Source organism: Pempheris klunzingeri, chromosome 4 (assembly GCF_042242105.1).
Source record: "Pempheris klunzingeri isolate RE-2024b chromosome 4, fPemKlu1.hap1, whole genome shotgun sequence".
In the NCBI taxonomy this organism is placed as follows: Eukaryota; Metazoa; Chordata; class Actinopteri; order Acropomatiformes; family Pempheridae; genus Pempheris; species Pempheris klunzingeri.
Window position 1 is genome coordinate 14,593,352 of NC_092015.1, and position 18,975 is coordinate 14,612,326.

Here is an 18,975-nt window from a genome sequence, read left to right on the forward strand (position 1 = left end):
AGAATTTGAAGTTGGTAGAAATATGTTGGATTGTGGGATGTTAAGTCTTTTCAGTTACAGTAATATTTGGCTCTGTCCCCGTTTTTTTTACGTGTTAAGAAGTCATCAGTGACATTACTACATAATAACGAGTAAGTAAGTAAATCACACATAATGCAACTTATCGCAAATATGAGGTGTCATATCGCTCCAATATGTTATTCTTTTGGAAATTTTGTCCATTTATTATTTCTGATTTTCAGACTTTAAACAGTAAACAAAATATAAAATTATCATCATTACAGCATTAATGCACATTATGACTTTTTATGAAGTTGCTGGTGCATGATTATTTATTGTTTTAAGGGTAGGTCAGTAAATTCATATTAATTTATTTATTGATTACATTTTTTTGTTAAAACGTTAGAAAAGCAATGTTTAAGTCAAGTTGATGTTGTCTTAACACATAAAAGAATGATCCCAGTTTCTTAAAAGGTTGGGTATCGGATCGGTACTTGGTATTGGCCAAGGCCCAAAGCCCAGGTATCGGAATCCATATTGGGATGAATAAGTCAGTCAGTGCATCTCTTCTTTGAACTTTTACATTATTTCATTGACAAGATTTTTCCATTGTTGAAAAATCTAAAAAGCAAAAAAGTCTACAGTATCAACTTTTTTTCCAGGTAGAAATTGTGTCTTGAGCTTTGTCCACATGTACATTACACATATGAATATATATACATTACAAATGCTACATTCTGCATGCACACAATTATGTATACTGTACACGTACGTATACATGTTTGTGTGTGTGTGTGTGCGCTTCTGAGTGTAAGGAAATTGATCATAAGCTAAGGACGAGCTGATTACCACATGTTGACATTAAGGGTGGAATCCATTACTGAATCCACACATGACTGACCTTTGACATAGATGAGCCTGGGGGCTTATCAGTCAATGTTGAATCAATGACAGCTAAGTTCAAGCAGGAGGGTGTGGCGTTAGAGTGAGGTGTGTTATTCTGCATAAGAATACTGTAGTATGTCTATTAATGGTGCTTTTTATGGCTATGGATATTTTTACCACTGCCATTACTCCTTACTAGCCTTCACATGCTCAACCCAAGTAGCCATCATGCTACCAGCTTTATTTTTAGACTCACATCACCTGACCAAGCTGCTGATACAACATACAGAAGAACAACAGGATGTCATAAAATGTTTAATTTAGAATAAAGACGGATGCAGACACACAGTGTATGTGCTGTCTCCAGCACCACACAGACATTCTCTTTCTATTTCAGGTAGAGAGATAAAGAAGCTGCGTGCATCTGTGATGTTTGTTCACTGCATCATAATTGCATTACATCAGAAAAAGTGAACGAAGAATGATTTTTCCATTCTCTATCTCTCCTTTTCCTCCATTGTCCAGTCTTCGGGCACCAGCATGGTCGTGGACATCGCGGTGATGGGTGAGGCCCACGGTCTGATCTCAGACCTGCTGGCAGACCCCTCACTTCCCCCAAACACCTGCAGCTCTCTGAAGGCCGTCAGCAACCTCCTCAGCACCCAGATTAGCCTCCAGCCGCTCCACCGGCCTTGCTTCCCTGCAGACACACACACCTGCTCTGACTCCGAGGAGGGGCCTGAAAAGGCAGAAAGACTGGCCATCCCAAAGGTAAATGTCTGTCTTTCTTAAAAATGTGTTTTTGTCCATTGTTGTGTCTCTGGTTATGTGCTTGAGATAATATCCAGCGGCTGAACCACAATTTCAAACTCCAAAGACAAAGGATGTAAACTGTAAACTTGAACACAGATATAGTCTGATTGGTAATTTGTAGCCGTGGTTTGGTACTGCCCAAAAAAAAAAGATCCTCAAATAAATCTGAGGGTTCACAATTGAATAAAAAGATTTTAAACAAAACAAGAAAGAAATTCTGGAACAGAAAATAGTTTATTTTTCATTTTCCTCTAATGTACTTTCACTTCCCGAGGCCTGTAGATCATTCATATTAATTCATCTAGAAGTGAAAATTTCTTTTTGGTTGAACTGCTTACAACTCATGTGAGCTTGTAGTTTTCAGCCCCAACTAATGTTATCTTTCAGACTTCACATTTGTTTCCATGTGAAGCCACAGAAGGCTTTATGAAGCTTGTTTTTTTCTCCACGTGTGCAGTAGTACTCCCTGAGACCTGTAGACAGACTTTCATTTGTAAAATCAGTGGAGTAGCTCTTTAAACTCAAACTGTTTCCCATCAGGAAGCTAAAATTATAATAAGTAAAGGAAAATATCTCTAAATGTCTATAGTTCTATGGGTTTCTTTTAGTTGAGTTGTATGCTACAGTACAGCCCAACCCTTACCTTAACATTAACATGAACCTAAATTCTAACTTGAACCTTAAAACCAAATCTTAACTCCCTCAAAACAGCCCTTTGAAGTTGTGAGGACTAACAAAAATGTCACACACACACACACAGCCAGGTGTACCTCCTTCTGCATCTATCACCCTGATTTCCCTCGCTTGCTGCTGGTGTAGTGTGGGCCTTTAATGTAGCTAACAATGACGCACTAGCTTCCACAAGGCTTTTTAATGTTTTACAAGGCCAGTGCTTCAAAATGTATGCAGGCACTTAAGGCGGCAAAGAAAGTAAATCCAGCGTGTGATGCAATGCAGGATAGCCTACCAGGAAAGTGACAAGCAGCTTTAACACTGGCTGAGTGCACTCAAATGCTCGACCCATGTAGTGGAGCTCAATGAGATGCTGCCTCATTTTAGCTCATTGGGGATTTGTGAGTCTGCATGTGGCAATGGGTTAAAGTTGGTGATTCAGCTCACTTGTGCTGCCCTGTTGTCTGGCTCTGAAGTAAGGACAGAAATAGCAGTTATATATCTCATCTCTCTCTCTCTCTTTCCGTCCTTTTCTGTCTGACACACACTATTAGATGCTTGTGTGTGTGTTTGTGTGTGTGTGTGTGGTTATCTGCTGAAGAAGTGAACAGGCAAAGAGGGATAGATATGATTTTCTTCAGTGCTATGAGAAATTTGATCCTCTGCTGCCCTCTATATTCATCTGTGTGTGTGTGTGTGTGTGTGTGTGTGAGAGAGAGAGAGAGAGAGAGAGAGAGAGAGAGAGAGAGAGAGAGAGAGAGAGAGGAAGAGAGAGAGACAATTGTACAAAAATACAAACTGACAAATAACTGAGTTTAGCTCATGGCTTTACAACAAAATTTACAACAGTGGATAGATTGATACCACGGGGGAAATAAGCATGACTCTTTTGTACTTACCATTCTGTCTCCCATATGCTTTTAAAGAACAGGAATGGGCTGGAAGAACAAATATGGCATCCTTCTAGTTTGATGTCTTTTACTTTTTACTTCTTTTTCTTTTTACTTTTTTAATGGAGAAGAAAAGGAAGCACGGCTCTGTATGAAAATAGAACGCACTTTATTTATTTTATAACTTTCATTTTAAACCCATTTAACCCTTATTATACATATTTTGGATTCGTAAATGACTGGAAGGTATAAAAAGTTGGCCTCAATCATGTTTATGCTACATGTGACTTAAATGTTTTAAAAAGTTCAGATGGTGTTTAAACACCAGCGACTCCCATGTTCTGCGACGTAAAATTACTGTTTTTGTCAATGGAGTCTGGTGGCTTTGAATGGAGTGATAAAATGGCTGTTTCTGGTTAAACAAATAGGATCTTGCAGGTTTATCTGTGTAGGGATCCTTTCTGAAGTGTTGCTGGTGCTGTCAGAGCCAGTCAGTGACAAAAGCAAGCACTTCTCGTGGATGTGCTCGGACGGGCGAGGTTGCCCCAAGGGATTACATTGCAGCCATTACAGCCTGTTTGCGGGTGCCAGCTGAGACGATCGACTGGACCAGTTCCAAAACTTATTGTATCTATGAGTCAATTAGATACCAAAAAAGGTTTAGAAATAATGAACTTATCCTTTAAAACATGGCTAGAGGCTGAAAGATGAAGTTTGAACCAAATAGAGCTGTATTTCTCTACAGCGTGGTCATAATGCTTGTTCGTGTCCTGTGAGATTCAAAATATTAGCCGCTCTTCATTGAAAATCCCCTCTTTTTTGAGATTCTGTCCAGTGCCGAAGTACCTGAATGGTGTCTTGCTTCATCTACCACTGTTAAAACATCTGTGAGTGTGTAAACATGTCTTTGTTCATCTGCATTACAGCGTCTAAGACGGAGTCTGCCCCCGGGGTTGCTTAGGAGAATCTCATCAACTTGGACCACAACCACCTCAGCTACAGGGCTGCCTACCATCGAGCCTGGCCCTGTACGCCGAGACCGCTCAGCCAGCATCAAACACACCACAGAAAGGTATGCAATAGCTTTGAACAGTAACAGATCAAGCATTTAAGGGTTACAATAATTTATTCATCTGATGGTTTTCTTACATTAAATCAGTGAATCATGGAACAACTCAGTGATGATGACCATCTCAAAGAGTCGGTCCATGTCTGCCTCCTGTGCTGCCTCTGTCACCTCCAACCACCTCTACAGCAAACCACTGGGAAGACCAGGTGTGTGTCTGTGTGTGTGTGTGTGTGTGTGTGTGTGCGTGCGCGTCTATATATATTTAGAGTAAGTTACTTGGGGAAAATATGTTTACACTAGATCTTTTAAATTTACAAAAGAAATTCTTTTCAGAACTTGACCACTTAAACTTAATAAAGACAGATAAATACTCAAATACTCAAGACTGAAACATGAGAGTCAGGACTGCTTTCTTTTTCAGGTTTCCCCCCCTCCAACGTGTCACCTCTGGGGTCTCCGTGCCCGTCTCCTCCCGTCCAGGGCACTCCTGTCTCCAGCCCCACTACCAAGACGTGTTCAGTGCAGCTTCCTGAGCCGGTTGGGCCCCTGACAGAGCGGACCCCTGGCTCTGTGGCCCCCAAGAGCCACCACAGAGCCTTAAGTCACAGCCAGAGTGCCCCGAGCTCCACCACCCCTCACTGGCGGCCTCCACCACTCTGCAGCAGGTAACATTTTGATGAGCAGCTCTAAATCTAGAAAGCTCAGATTTCGAAATATCGCAGTAGTGGACTAACATGTGTCCCCTGAATGTGTCTGTATTCCTCTGCTCTCGTTCTATCAGCTGTGGCAGGCCGTTCAACAACCGACTAAACCACGGGGTAGAGTCTGTCGACAAAGGAGACAGAATACCCCATCCAGGTAAACAGCAGAGTACAGCCTGCAAGCGAATGACATTATATCTATCCGTTTGAGCTGGAGAAGTGATTTTTACAGGGGAAATTCTTCCTCCCACAGTCCAAAGACATTCAGGTTAGGTTAATGTGTTAAGGTGTGAGAGTAGTTGTGTGTCTCTGTTTGTTGGCCCAGGCCAGGGTGCACCCTCGCCAAATGTCAGCTGGGATTGGCTCCAGCCCCCCCATGACCCTTAAGGATAAGTGGTATATCCACTTATCTATGGATGGATGAAGTAGAGGTTTCTGGTGTGAATCTTAATGAAGTCAATGACGTGAATGATATAAAAGGAAATGCTTCCAGAATTTAACCTGATTGATAAATATAGACTGCTTCCATCTTATTTTCTAGGTTGACAATTTGATATTTTTGATTCACTCACACCTTCTCCACGGCTGCCCTCATTGTAACTTTGGATGACAACCGACACGGTTACGCTAAATTGCCTTTTTTGTCAAACACGTCTATTGTCTCCCCAGATGAGCGTGTCATAGCCTCCTCAGACTATGACAGCACCTACGACAGCACCTATGAGACCAACCACAGTGACAGCAGTGACTTTGCACAGAATGAAGAGGAGGGGGAAGGAGGCAAGAAGCCACCTGAAGCGAGGGAAGGTTGCAGGGAGTATCTGACAGAGGGCATCGTTCTTCACCCACTCCTGCCATCACCAGAGGTGGGCAATCAGACAGGCTTCATTTGGTAATGGAGAAAGAAACAAGCCACCGTTACTTGATGTGTGCTTTAATGTGTTTCCTCTAACAACAAGTAGTAATGAAGATTGATAATTTCTTTCTCAATAAGAGTGATTTTAATAATAATTTATCCTTTATTTTTCTGTCATTAGGTAGATATGCTGACTCATAATAATATCATATTTTGAAAATGCTTTTCCTAAATGCAGGAAAATCAAACAGTGGTGCAGTCTGACGGACGTGCACGTGCTTGTCTGCATCTTTCTGACCTCTCCTCTGCACCCAAACCTTTACCTGACAGGACAAGCCGATCTTGGCCCCGGAGCCTCTTTTGATGCCAGGGCTGGAGCCTCTGATGAGTCAACTCAACAACTGGAACTTTCCTATTTTCAGTCTAGTGGAGAAGACTCATGGCAAGACAGGCTGCATCCTCAGTCAGGTAAACACTAATTAATTAGTGAGCAAATGTTATGTGACATTTATTTAATTAAAACATATCAATACTGATTTAATTAAAAGGAACTCATATTGACGGAAATGTTCGCATCTATGCAGTTTGCAGCTTAATGTGGTAGTGACATGTGCTGGGAATGTGTTATTTCGAAAATTCTTATGTAACCCTTTAGATGAACAAAACGTGTGCTGCAGAGTAAAGAGTGACTTGACAGGTGTGAATAACACCATAGCTCAGCTCTTTGTTAATATCAATCAGGATACCAGGCCTAACTGTACATCTCTAGAGATGAGATGTGATTGTAACACAGTGTGTTTTCCTCATGTTGTGTCCCAGGTTGCCTACAGGCTCTTTGAAGACACAGGCCTGTTTGAGACCTTCAAAATTCCTGTGCAAGAGTTCATGAACTACTTCCATGCTTTGGAGAACGGATACAGGGTCATCCCTTGTGAGTAGAAGATCTCCATATTTATAAAATTGTTTAAGTCAACCAATCAATCAATCAGTCTTTATTTATATAGCACCAATTCATATCAAATGTTATCTAAAGATGCTTTCCATAGACGAAAATCTATGAGAGACCCAACAATTTAAGAATTCAAAATTAAGGATTCAAGAATCCCCACATGAGCAAGCATCAGGCATTAGTGAATTATGATATCCAGCATTTCCTTTATCTGCCACAAGGTGGATGTATTGCTTTGCCAGAGAAATAAAGCACCACTAATAGGCCTGCTTTCTGCTTCAGTCATTTGTGACATGCTCAAGTTTCAAAGCAGAAAGGGTTTTCAAAGCAATTCATGTCAAAGACAACAAAATGACCGATCACCCCCCCAATAAAATATCAAGCATGTTGCTTTAGCACCTTATAGAGAATTCTGGACTGATCTTCACCCTATTTTTATGTTAATGCTTAATACAACGGTGCAAGGATTCCTTTTTATATAGATGTTGGGGTTGAGGATTATGGACATATTATGTTGCAATCCCTGGTACATGAGGATACTCAGTGTTCTGTCATGTCTGTAAGTTTACCCATTGAAGCTGGTCATTGCATTCTTTTCAGAAACAGAAATGTGCTGAAAAAAGGAATATCAAGTTACCTTTGGTCAAATTTATAAGTTTTTAGTATCAGAAGATGATCATATCTAATTAGTTACGGTGTTTATGTCAATTCATGTCTAGACTGAAGCTCTAAAAATGTTTTTCCTTGTGTTTCTTATTGGAACTGAGGACACACTGTAGTAGTGCTTTTGATAACATGGTCTGTACATTTTCATTGAAATATTATCCTTGTATCCGTCCATGGAACATGTTCACTTCCTCCGAAAACAGGAAAAACTGTTTCTGCTCTGTGAGCTAATTTTGCATCATACATCATGGAGATTTTACCAATTACTTGTTGTGTACATTTAATGAAACTTATTACATTGCCTTCTCCTTTGTCAGATGCCGAGTAACTTGAGAGTGTGTTCTCACATATTTCAATTTGGGTCAACATGCAACTATGTTAAAAGGCAGAAAACCGTTACTTTAGCAGTATTACAGATTCCTTGTCTGAAAGGGGGCTTTAGGGTTTGTTGTTTTCCAGTTGAATAAAGCCACTCCTCAGACGTCACGTTTAAAACTGTAAAACTAAAGGTCTTACTGCCCTCCACTTGTGTGAATTAGCATTTTGTTTTTTGCTCCACAGATCACAATCGGATCCATGCTACTGATGTGCTGCATGCTGTTTGGTACCTCACCACTCAGCCCGTGCCAGGCCTGCCCATCCTGCTGACTGAGAATGGGATACACATGGGTGAGGACTTCTTCTTACTCACTCATATTTTGGGCAAATGAAATGTCTTGTTTTTGTTTCCACTCTTGGACTCTTGCAGCAGCATGTTGATTGGCTGGAGTGATGCATATCATGGATGTCATTGTCAAAAAAGTCCACCCTCGGAGCACCCATGTGGCCGTCATTGGGTATCACAGTCAATTGTAATCAGTTGACAGATGCTGGTGTGTTAGATAATGATTAATTGTGTTAAACATAGTGACACCAACGTGACACATTTGAGTAAATACCCTCCACACTCCCTCCCCTACTGTACGTCTGTATATTCAACAGATTAACAGTACGGGTTACACTTACATCTTCTCAACTTAGTGGCACAACAATGGACCTCAACAGCTTCAAGGAAAGCGTCACAGGTTTAATGTGACAACATACCTTCACCTTCACATTTCTGTACTATATTTATTATTGTCTCTCTGCTGTTGCTACTTTATACTGTTTTGTCACTTAACACTCAACAACATCTAGGAGATAGATACTAGAGTAAGAGTTGAAGTTTTGAAAGTATCTTTCTGAATAAACAACCTAAGAGCTAAGAGAGTGTTCTCTTTGTGCCCGCAGACTCAGAGAATGGCATTACACCTGGTGCCGCAGGGTTCCTGATGTCAAAGATGAACTCTGTGGCGGAGGAAGGCTATGGCTCCCTTTCTGGTCTTATTCCTGGCCTGGAGCTCATGGCCCTATATGTAGCTGCTGCCATGCACGATTATGACCATCCTGGAAGAACCAACGCCTTTCTAGTAGCTACCAGTGCACCACAGGTAAATAAAGAGAGAGAAGGGAGCGGCTGTGGGGATGGATTGACAGGGAGGTGGCACTGATGGATATTGATGAGAGATTAAAGATAATCATCTCTGCCAGGTGTCAGCCTGAAGGGGATCATGTGTTTGGTCATGTGTGCAGGAGTTTATGAACCTCTCAGTCCGCAGCTAATCTCGATATCGCTGAACTCAATACCTGACATCCATATAAATGTTGGATCACATTTTGAACCGGCGCTTCAGCAGATTAATCCTTTACCCAGTATTTTATGATGCACTGAAGCTAGGCAGGGTGAGGGTGAAATACAACGACTTATTATGTTTGATAAACACCAGTGGGCACCAGTGTTAATATGCCAACCTGACCTCACAGGAAAATATGAAATGACCACGACCTCCAACTTTATTCCGGAAAAGATAACAAACATCCATTCACATGTGTATGGACAAAATCAAATTCATGCTTTTCAGCAGCCACCTCTGTGGGGACCAAAATATTAGTCTAACAGGAGAAAATAGGTTCCCATGTAGTCGCATGGCATACTTTTGTAACCTGTTTTTTAAGGTCCATAATGGGATCTACTTGATTTTTAAAAGTTTTATGTCAAACACTTTTTTTCATATCTCCTGAACCAGACATCATAAACAGACAAATGAACCCACTTTTTGACAAATTTTGACCACCAGGAAATGGAAGGTCATGAATATAGAACAGCCACTCTTTATTGGTGAAAAAAGCAAACAACAAACTTTTTGGCTCACAACAATGTAACTTTTGCAATTTTGTTTCGCAATACTGTCCTGCAATAGCAAAATGAAACTAGCTTATTCTCTTTTACCCAGATTTAGGATCTTGCTGAAGATCAGGCCTGAAATATGGCTATGAATTGTATTTCATCCCACACTGCAATCTAAACAAAGCTGCAAAGTGATGAATAAGGCCACATTAGCTCTTTTGTGTCTCACATTGAATATCAAGCTTAAATGTTAGTATCACTTTCTCCTCTTGCTCTTCCACTGTAGGCACTTCTTTACAATGACCGTTCAGTCTTGGAAAATCACCATGCAGCTTCAGCGTGGAACCTCTTCATGTCTCGACCCGAGTATAACTTCCTGGCTAACCTTGAACATGTGGAGTTCAAGCGCTTCCGCTTCCTAGTTATTGAAGCCATCCTGGCCACTGACCTCAAAAAGCACTTTGACTTCTTAGCAGAATTTAATGCAAAGGTAAACATTTAAATCTGTAAAACAAAAAGTAACCATCTATCACCCATCAACAATTACTGTTATCATTGGTTATCGCTTTTCTTTTGGTTTTTTCCTGTAATAAGAATTGTCTTTTCTTCAAGATCATCCTAAACTCATGTTGACAGGCCATCAGTAGGGCATCCTTTGCAATCCATGATTGGGTTTCTCTTTTTTACACAAACCTTCCTGTGCACATCTCCACAGGTGGGTGATGAAGGAGTGTCCGGTATTGATTGGACCAACGAAAACGACCGATTGCTGGTGTGCCAGATGTGCATCAAACTGGCTGATGTCAATGGACCACTGAAGTGTAAGGAGCTGCACCTGCAGTGGACAGAGGGGATCGTCAACGAGTTCTATGAACAAGTACGCTTATAAATCTCTGCAATCTGACAGGAACAGATAGTCTTTAGATGGTCTATAGAGAACAAAATCATCTCTCTCAATGTTATTAGCATTTAGACAGAGAACACCTCAGACATAGATAAGAGTGTATTGGAAGTTAGCATTACGACCCAATGATAAAAATGTACAAAAACCGTTGCTGATAGAAATGAAATAAATCTTTGGCAAACTAAAATGAAACATTATATTCAGCACCATTTTTGCTTGTCATCAGATAGTGTTTTCCCAGAGTGGTGCCCTCTGCAGCTGGATTAGGTTTAGGTTAAGTTATGGTTATGGTTAAGCAAAGCAGGGATCAACTGCTGGAGATATACAATCTACTAAGTGCACTATTCTAGTTGCTTATGAATCCAACATTTCATTTGTAAAAGAAAGAATGTGTTGTATCCCCTTTCAAAAGGTACATATCTCACTTTAGTTAATTAAAATAGAACATAAAACATCTTAAAGTATTATTTAGTTAACAGTCAAAACCTCTGAAGCTTCATTAGGTGTGTTTTGATCAGATTTGAGTGAGCAACTTAACAACCCACATACTATCATCAGACTCTGATGACAGAAAATGTAGGAAAATAATAATAAGGATTACAAAAAAATGTGATAGTTCATTGCAAAGGCATAACAGGACTGATACAGCTGATAGGCATTTAGTTTCTTGCTCAGTGACGCTTTTTAATGCCTGCAACAGGATGGTCCCACTGACCAGAAATAGAATAATCAAAACACCTACTTACTAGCTTATAAATTTGTTCGAGTACACTGGACGGATCCCTGGCAACAAATCCTGTTCTTAACTAAAAATACCACTTATTGGTCAGCTCAGTTCACTTCAAAGATAAAATCTGATTAGCCAGCGAGATATGATTATTTGCCTAGCAACGACATGCTGTGAGAATAATAACACTAATTTGAGACTTTTGTGCCATAATTGAAGCTGTTTTATGCTGTGCATTCATAAAAGGCAAAGATGAAAAGAAATGATTTTTTCCTCAGTGGCATTCACAGTATTCATTGTTCTCTTTGTATTTGTATGCAGATGTACAGGCTGTAACAGATTGCATATCACGTTTTGTTTGACAATCAGAAAAACTCATTATCAGGATTTGGTTTATTTTGTCCATTTTTAATGAAAGGAATGTGCGTACCAAGCATATCAGAACGCTGTGTAGCAGCCAGAAACCTCTAATCATCGTTGGGATGATTACTGAGGAAAATGTTCCCCATCTGATCCGTGTCTTAAGCTTAGCATTCTGCTATTGCTCTCATACCTTCTGTTCAATTCTCATAATAGCTTTGAGAATTATGTATGTTCTCTGAGCAAGACCATCGGAGGGGAGGGGTGAAAGGAGAGAGAGTGGGTGAGAGACAGTGGGTGTGCATATGTATTTCTCTTCAGAGGGGAGACAGATGACCTAAATGTGTCATCCTTGACAGCGCTCATTCACAGTCACACTGAGGAAGATCACAGGGATGGAACTGAGGCTCTCAGTGGCAAGAGAGTCAGTACAGATGTGCAGACACACACACACATATATATTATTATATATTATACATGCACACACATAGTACATTATGTTCTGCAAGGCACCAATTTAATGTAATATTAGCTATTTCTGGTCGTGATAAACAGTTTCCTCTCTCTCCCCGCTTATGCTCATGCTATAGATATATACACACAAGCCACTACTACGGTGCACTGACGCCACACCATCCAGGTTTCACGTTGCCATAGCAATGGGAGCCCTCGTGCGTCTGTCCTCCTACTGAATCATTTTAAAGGCCCTGACATGAGAAAGCAAACGCAAAGGCAAAATACGCCTATATGACTATTACAACATATTAAACTACAACACAAGCTATTTCACATCAGATAAAATGTAACGTAAATCACAGCTACATTTATTGTCAAGAAGTGGCGAAATTAATTGAAAATATCCTAAAATATTAATGGCCTTACATTCTGTTTAGGAAACCAATTCCATCCATCCATCCATCCATTTTCTATACCGCTGGAGCCTATCCCAGCTGACTTCGGGCGAGAGGCGGGGTACACCCTGGACTGGTCGGCAGCCAATCGCAGGGCCACATACAGACAGACAGACACTCACTCTCACACCTACGGGCAATTTAGAGTTACCAATTAACCTAATGTGTATGTCAGTGCTAACCACAGCACCACCATGCTGCCCGGAAACCAATTCATACAATTCTATTCTCATTTGTTTTCTATGATGGAACAATGCATTTTGCTGAAACATGCACTGAACAGGTGTATTTTGAAGGTAACTGTAGTTATAACCTTTGTGTGAAGCTGAACCATGCCACCAGGATCACAATCTGCACAATAAATCCAAACATGAGAAAATGAAAATGGCACAAATGACAAATATCCCAAGGAAGTGAATGGGAACAGCATGGTCCCACTTTGGCTTGCCTCTGTCTGGCCTCCATTAAAGGGAGATGATTGCTCTACAAATGGCTTCTTCAACAAATACAGTTCCAAACATCTGATGTTGTGGGGAGTCAGGATTGGCTGTTGCGTCCGCTCAATGCATATTTGGTGACCAAAGATAATTAGTCAGAATATTCATGTCAGTATCTATTAGTGTTGATCTTGTCCCCTGATTGTAGTCATCATTACCGAGACAAATCTCCGGCGACGGTCTCATTTATATGATTGATGCCTACAGAACCGTCATGGTTTGAATTTATATTTTTCCATTTGTTGTCCTCTTGACCTACTTTCAGGAGACCTAGAGGTTGTGTGTTTGCCCATGAAGCTGTACAGAGGACAAAATGTATATATGTAACAGTGATGCAGAGTTTATTTACATGTGAATGCTTGATAAAATTTTATTATGCTATATATTCAAATATTTGTATTATATATGTATAATTTTAATTCTTCAAGGAGAAATACACTAAAAAAAATAAAATATAGAGAAACATTCACGAGCAAAAAATGGAAAAGAAAAGCATACTATAGTCATCATGCAACAACAAAACACATCACACATGAAATATTCGCTCAAAACTCTTTAAAAGCTAAAAGCTATAAAAACGATTTAAAATAATAAAAATAAACTATTTGTGTCCATGCGCTGATCAGATCAGATAAGAAATAGAAGTCTAAACGTTTCTGCTTTACTTTCTACTAATTTTGAATCTTTCAAATTCAAAGTTTCCATGAATTCTCAAGAGCTGATGTTCAGTCGACTGAAGAGACTGCAGGGTTCATTTCAAGCCAACTTTTGGGTCCTGGGGCTGTAACAACATATATATATATATATATGAATATATGAATACATTTAATATGAATACATAAATATTAAATCTTCCAGGACATTTACATGTAATTATTTTTCACATATTTGCCTTCTAGGGCGATGAAGAAGCAAGCCTGGGCCTTCCCATCAGCCCATTCATGGACCGGTCGGCTCCGCAGCTCGCTAAACTACAGGAGTCATTTATCACTCACATAGTGGGACCTCTGTGCTCTTCCTACAACTCTGCTGCTCTTATGCCGGGACGCTGGGTTGACCCACCGGAGGGAGAGACAGAGTCAGAGGAGGCCAAGGAGGAACAAGACACAGAAGAGGAAGAAGAAGAAGAAGAAGAAGAAGAAGAAGAGGAGGATATGGCAGATGAAGACGCATCAACAAGTTCTGACACCTCCCGTATGTCAACGTCTTGATAGTTTATGTAGCAGAAAATATCACACTGATTAGAATGAGCTGTGTGTGGCCTCTATTATTATTTTGGTGACAAACCTTAGTTGAAAAGTAGTTGAATGGTAAAAAAATATATATAAAAAACAACTAAGTCATTTGATTTTAGATATTAGAAGGAACTAAGAATTAGGCGCACAGGTTAGTTAGCCAGTGTCAGGTCTGCACAGCTGATCTTTGTTTTTAGCTTCGGGCGTCTGTTGTGTGTGTACAGCATCAACATGTAAAGTGTGGACCAGCAACAGTAGAGGATTTTGGCAGATAAAACCTCGGATGGACCTCCAGCTGTTTTGTATAGTTTTGTCTGCATGCTTGTTAGTTTTCAGATTGCCAGTAAAATCCTCCGTTGTTACTAGACTTACTGAGACAGATGCCGGCCCTGTTGCATTAGCCTCCCAGGCTAAAAACAAAGATCAGCTCATCATGCCTCAGCTCACCTCTCTGCAGGGATGCAACAGCTGTCTCCATGTCTAAATTCCCCACGGCCTGTCAATCAAACAGGACCTGCTTCGTCTAGTTGGCTCTCTGATTGGCCTTTATAGAAACCACTGATCAAACTAATTAGAAAGAATATCAGCCATTATCAGTCAGTGGATGATTGATCAGAGCACCCTTATTATGGTTTATAATGCGGCACATTGTGTCACGTTATAACTAGTTTTATAACCTTCACGGTACAGGCCCTTTCAAAATAGTGCAAAGGTGAGCTGTAGATGTCAGACACAGCTGGCCTAACTCTGTTCAAAACTCACCAATAAACATGCATAAACATGCATGAATAATGTGTATCATGTACAAAAATCACAACTTCTTGTAGTCGCGATGCCAGGAAGTGAGCGGCAACTTCACGAAGTCACTAGCCCAACAAAAGAAATAGTTTGGCAAATTGTTTTTGAACATTTAGGTTTTCGTATGCAATAAACCAACTAGATAGCTTGATGACAAGAAGGCTTTATAGGAGATTGTAGATTTTTTAAACATTGACACTTCACCCTATTTGCTCACTTTAGCTAAGCTAAACTAACTGTATCTTGGCTGTAGCCTCATATTTAATGTACAGACAGGAGAGTGATACCAATCACTTTATTTAACTATCGGCAAGTGAGCGAGATTGTGCCCAGTTTTCTCAGTAGCTTGTCTAACTGTTTGCTTTGTGTCTGACAGAGCGGCGAGAAACCAAAAAGGTGAGCAGGAGGAAAGTGTTTTGCAAGATCACGCAGCATATCCTGGAAAACCATGAAATGTGGAAAAGGGTCATTGCTGCCGAAGCCCAGGAGGAGGCCCAGAAAGAGGACCTGAACTGCATCAGCAGCCCCACTGATCCAATCACAGCCATTCACGAGGAAGAAGAGGAGCAAGCAAGCAAAGAGGAGGAGTCGACTGACGGCCTTGATGAAAGGGAAGAGGTGCCGGCTATAGAGGAAGAGGAAATCCCTCCACAATCAGAGACTTCAGGGGAAAAAGAGGAGGAACCAGAGTGATATTATGAACTTTGACCTCCTCTTAAACCAGGAATCTGAGCGTTGACTAAAAATGTTTTTTTCTTTCCTAACTAAACTCTTGATATAGTAGCCAGCACATCACTTTGACACAACACTGTAGAAGATGTTTTGGGTAATATGTGCCTAACAAAAACTGGGTTTGAGGACAGGGATGATGCATGCCCAGTTCATCAGTCAAGGGGAGAGAGGTGATATAAGCAAAAGATGAAGTCACTGAGGGATAGAGGAAGAAGATGAAAAAGAAAAAAGAGAATGATTGGGACTGTATTTGGTTTTGCTGTAGTGTTTGTTTTAGTCTGGATCTGGTACCCTGCCCTCACCCAGGCTGCCCATCCTGCACTATGGGCCAACCACGCTGATTCACAGATTCACTCCACCAGTGAGTAATACACTGTCACGAGCCCCCCACCCAACCACCCACTACTTCCCCCGCCCATCTTGTGTGTCAGCACACTGCAAAGCCCCCCAACTGGCTAAGGATGTGCAACAAACCCCTTCTCCTTGAAGACAATGGGATGAAAGCCAGGGGAAAAGCTGTGTCCTTTGAGACTCAGCTGTGTGGATTTCAGAGGGGGACGAGAAAAAGGGCCAATTGTAGTACATTGTGTATACAGACATACACCCACACAAGCTTTACAACCACACACACATACACATAAACGAAAGGCCACACTTGGAACAGAAAGGAAGTTTAACAAAGAACCCTGTTGCTCTAAAAGCTTTATTCTCACTCAAGGAAAAACATACAAAGCAAGGTTTTGTTCATGTCAAACAATGTTTGTCCTTAATCGCATGTTTTCTCCGTCTCTTGTTACTCAAAGTCAGTCCAGCACACCTACAAGTTTCCAGGCCACACAACTCAGGAAGGCAGAAAAAGGAGAAAAGAAAAAAGAAGTTAGACAGACGTGCAGTCCTTTAACTCGCCACTGTGTTTGAGATCTTATTGATTTAATGATGCCCACAGAGAGGTGTGGTTCCTTTGTGAGTCACACAGGCACCACAGGGGAAACATTAACATTCACGTTATACTCTATGTCACAATTCTGTTCCATTTTGTTTGCTCCGTCAGCCTCCCGTTGGTCCCTAGCCCCCCACTTCTCACATTGTTTGCCTCATTTTCATAGTAATGTACTCATTAATTTATAGCCTGGTATGTAGGCCAAATGTTTCAGAAAGTAAAGTAATCCAGTAAGCCATAGTGGCCCGAGCCAGAGCTGACTCACAGCTCCAAATCACCCAAGAGGATTTACGTCAATAAGACATTAAAAAAAAAATACCCCTTGGAGCCCGTTGCCATCCAGGGGGTGCTATGTACCCACAAGAAACTATCTGAACTATCTGCAAGTCTCCATCAGGTCCATGTCATTTAATCTTTCATTAGTTTGTCACACAGAAAGGCAAAGAGAGTGTGGAGAAAATATAATTAACCATTTCTTAGCCATGGAACCCAGTGCTCTTTAAGTAAACACAGAAAAATAGAAAAATGGTTATGACTGCTTTAGTGGATACGATGTCAAGTAAAGTCAAATTTAGGATTAATGGTGGGCAAACCTCATTGTGTCAAATACTGCAGTGTGTGATCTTCCAGGACACTTTCAGGGTTTTTCACCTAAACTGAAGAAATCAGTATTTTGTATATGTAATCAATCCTTAGTGAAGAAAAAAAAAAAAAATTCTGAATGACAGATTTAAGAAGAGAAAAATGAGCTTTGACAGAAGAAGTGAAGACACTGTCTGAGCTCTTCTAAACCAACATCGTTTGGCCAAAAGTGTGATAGAGTAAGCGAAAATGAAATCTGATCACAGGCCAGCGGACTCAGCACATCTCCATTTGTAGTCCTTACAGTTCATATAGCGTATGAATTAAAGCTTAGTCACACTACATGACTTTCAAATTCGTCAGACTGTACTGTACTATTGACACTACACAACTTCCTGTCCTATAATCGGGAATCTTGAAGTGATGGTTTGTGAATTTTATTGTGGCAGCTGCTGTTGCATGTGGTTTCTGTCTGCTACTCCGGTGCTCTTCTGTCTCTCCTTCTCAACTCTTCCATCCCACAGCCTTTGTCTGCTCTCACTGGCCGTGGCTCGTTGCATGGCTCCCCGACACGTCCAGATATTTAGGCTGCTTGTATCTCTGCCAGGCATCGGCCAGTTCTCTGATGACATCTTTGAACAGTTCACATATAGCAATCAAGTGCTGATTTGCGAGGGGAAGCCTCTTAGCCTGACTTGTAGCTGCTCATGAAGGGTCTGAGGGGTCACAGATATTTTCACATTTCAGCAAATTCCTCGAGATGTGACTCTTTGAAAATGAGCCAGTTTGGTCAGATTCAAAATCATGTGACGAGCTAAGTTTCTAAGTCTGTGTGTTACAGGGATATGCAGTACAGTGTATTTGATCTGACATCGGAAAAGCAGCAGGGCCGCTCTGTGTCTCAGATCCAGAGATTCAAGGATTCTTTGTGTCTTCACTTATCTGTAGCAGTTTGTGTCAAAATAGCAAAGTGAACAAGGGCACACTTTTAAGACTTTCCGGGATTTTGACAGCACTTTTTAGAGAATCTAGGATTTAAAAGTATAATTACTATTATTTGAAATGAGGCAGTATTTATCCATAGTTAGTTAATTACTTATAGTAGATGTCGGCAGGCAGGAGTACTGGCTAAGCAATGTACTGCTGTGGATGGGGGCAGGAGGAAAAGCCACCTAAAAAAAAAAGAATATCAGATTAAGTGTAGGCTATATTTGGAATATTTTCACCACTTACCATTACCATCAGACAGCCCTTTCCATTGGGGAACTGAATCCTTCCTCCTCTTTTCTCTTTGCTCGCTTCAAAGCCTGACTGAGTTGACAAAAACAGTGAAAGTAACTTGGCAGAACATGGGAGTTGCTAGTCTACCAATGCATCAGTTTGCTTTTGTTAATGGTGACTGTGGTGTTTTAAATGGTTAGCTTGGATCTGACCTAACGTCTACCTTAATTGATTGAAGCGGTGGTAGCACAGCAAACAGTAAATGAATGGCTTTGTACTGAATGGCTTCAGTTCCCCATCAGAAATGGCTGTGTACAGCAGAGAAAATATTTTAAATATAGCTTATACCTAAATTGCTGTT

At 40.8% G+C, this 18,975-nt stretch overlaps 1 protein-coding gene across 1 annotated transcript in view; it reads left to right on the forward strand.

Moving 5' to 3' along the window:
* Positions 1-16,645, forward strand: part of LOC139199966 (cGMP-inhibited 3',5'-cyclic phosphodiesterase 3A-like) — a 46,824-nt gene extending 30,179 nt beyond the window's left edge. Inside the window, exons 2-15 of the mRNA XM_070829183.1 lie at positions 1,411-1,656; positions 4,187-4,332; positions 4,420-4,535; positions 4,751-4,994; positions 5,111-5,187; positions 5,700-5,896; positions 6,217-6,354; positions 6,706-6,817; positions 8,063-8,170; positions 8,771-8,970; positions 9,994-10,197; positions 10,423-10,584; positions 14,006-14,300; positions 15,516-16,645. Coding sequence (XP_070685284.1) covers positions 1,411-1,656; positions 4,187-4,332; positions 4,420-4,535; positions 4,751-4,994; positions 5,111-5,187; positions 5,700-5,896; positions 6,217-6,354; positions 6,706-6,817; positions 8,063-8,170; positions 8,771-8,970; positions 9,994-10,197; positions 10,423-10,584; positions 14,006-14,300; positions 15,516-15,832 — 2,562 coding nt within the window. The 3' untranslated portion in view covers positions 15,833-16,645. The remainder of the gene's footprint in view (positions 1-1,410; positions 1,657-4,186; positions 4,333-4,419; positions 4,536-4,750; positions 4,995-5,110; positions 5,188-5,699; positions 5,897-6,216; positions 6,355-6,705; positions 6,818-8,062; positions 8,171-8,770; positions 8,971-9,993; positions 10,198-10,422; positions 10,585-14,005; positions 14,301-15,515) is intronic.
* The last annotated feature ends 2,330 nt before the right edge of the window (positions 16,646-18,975 follow it).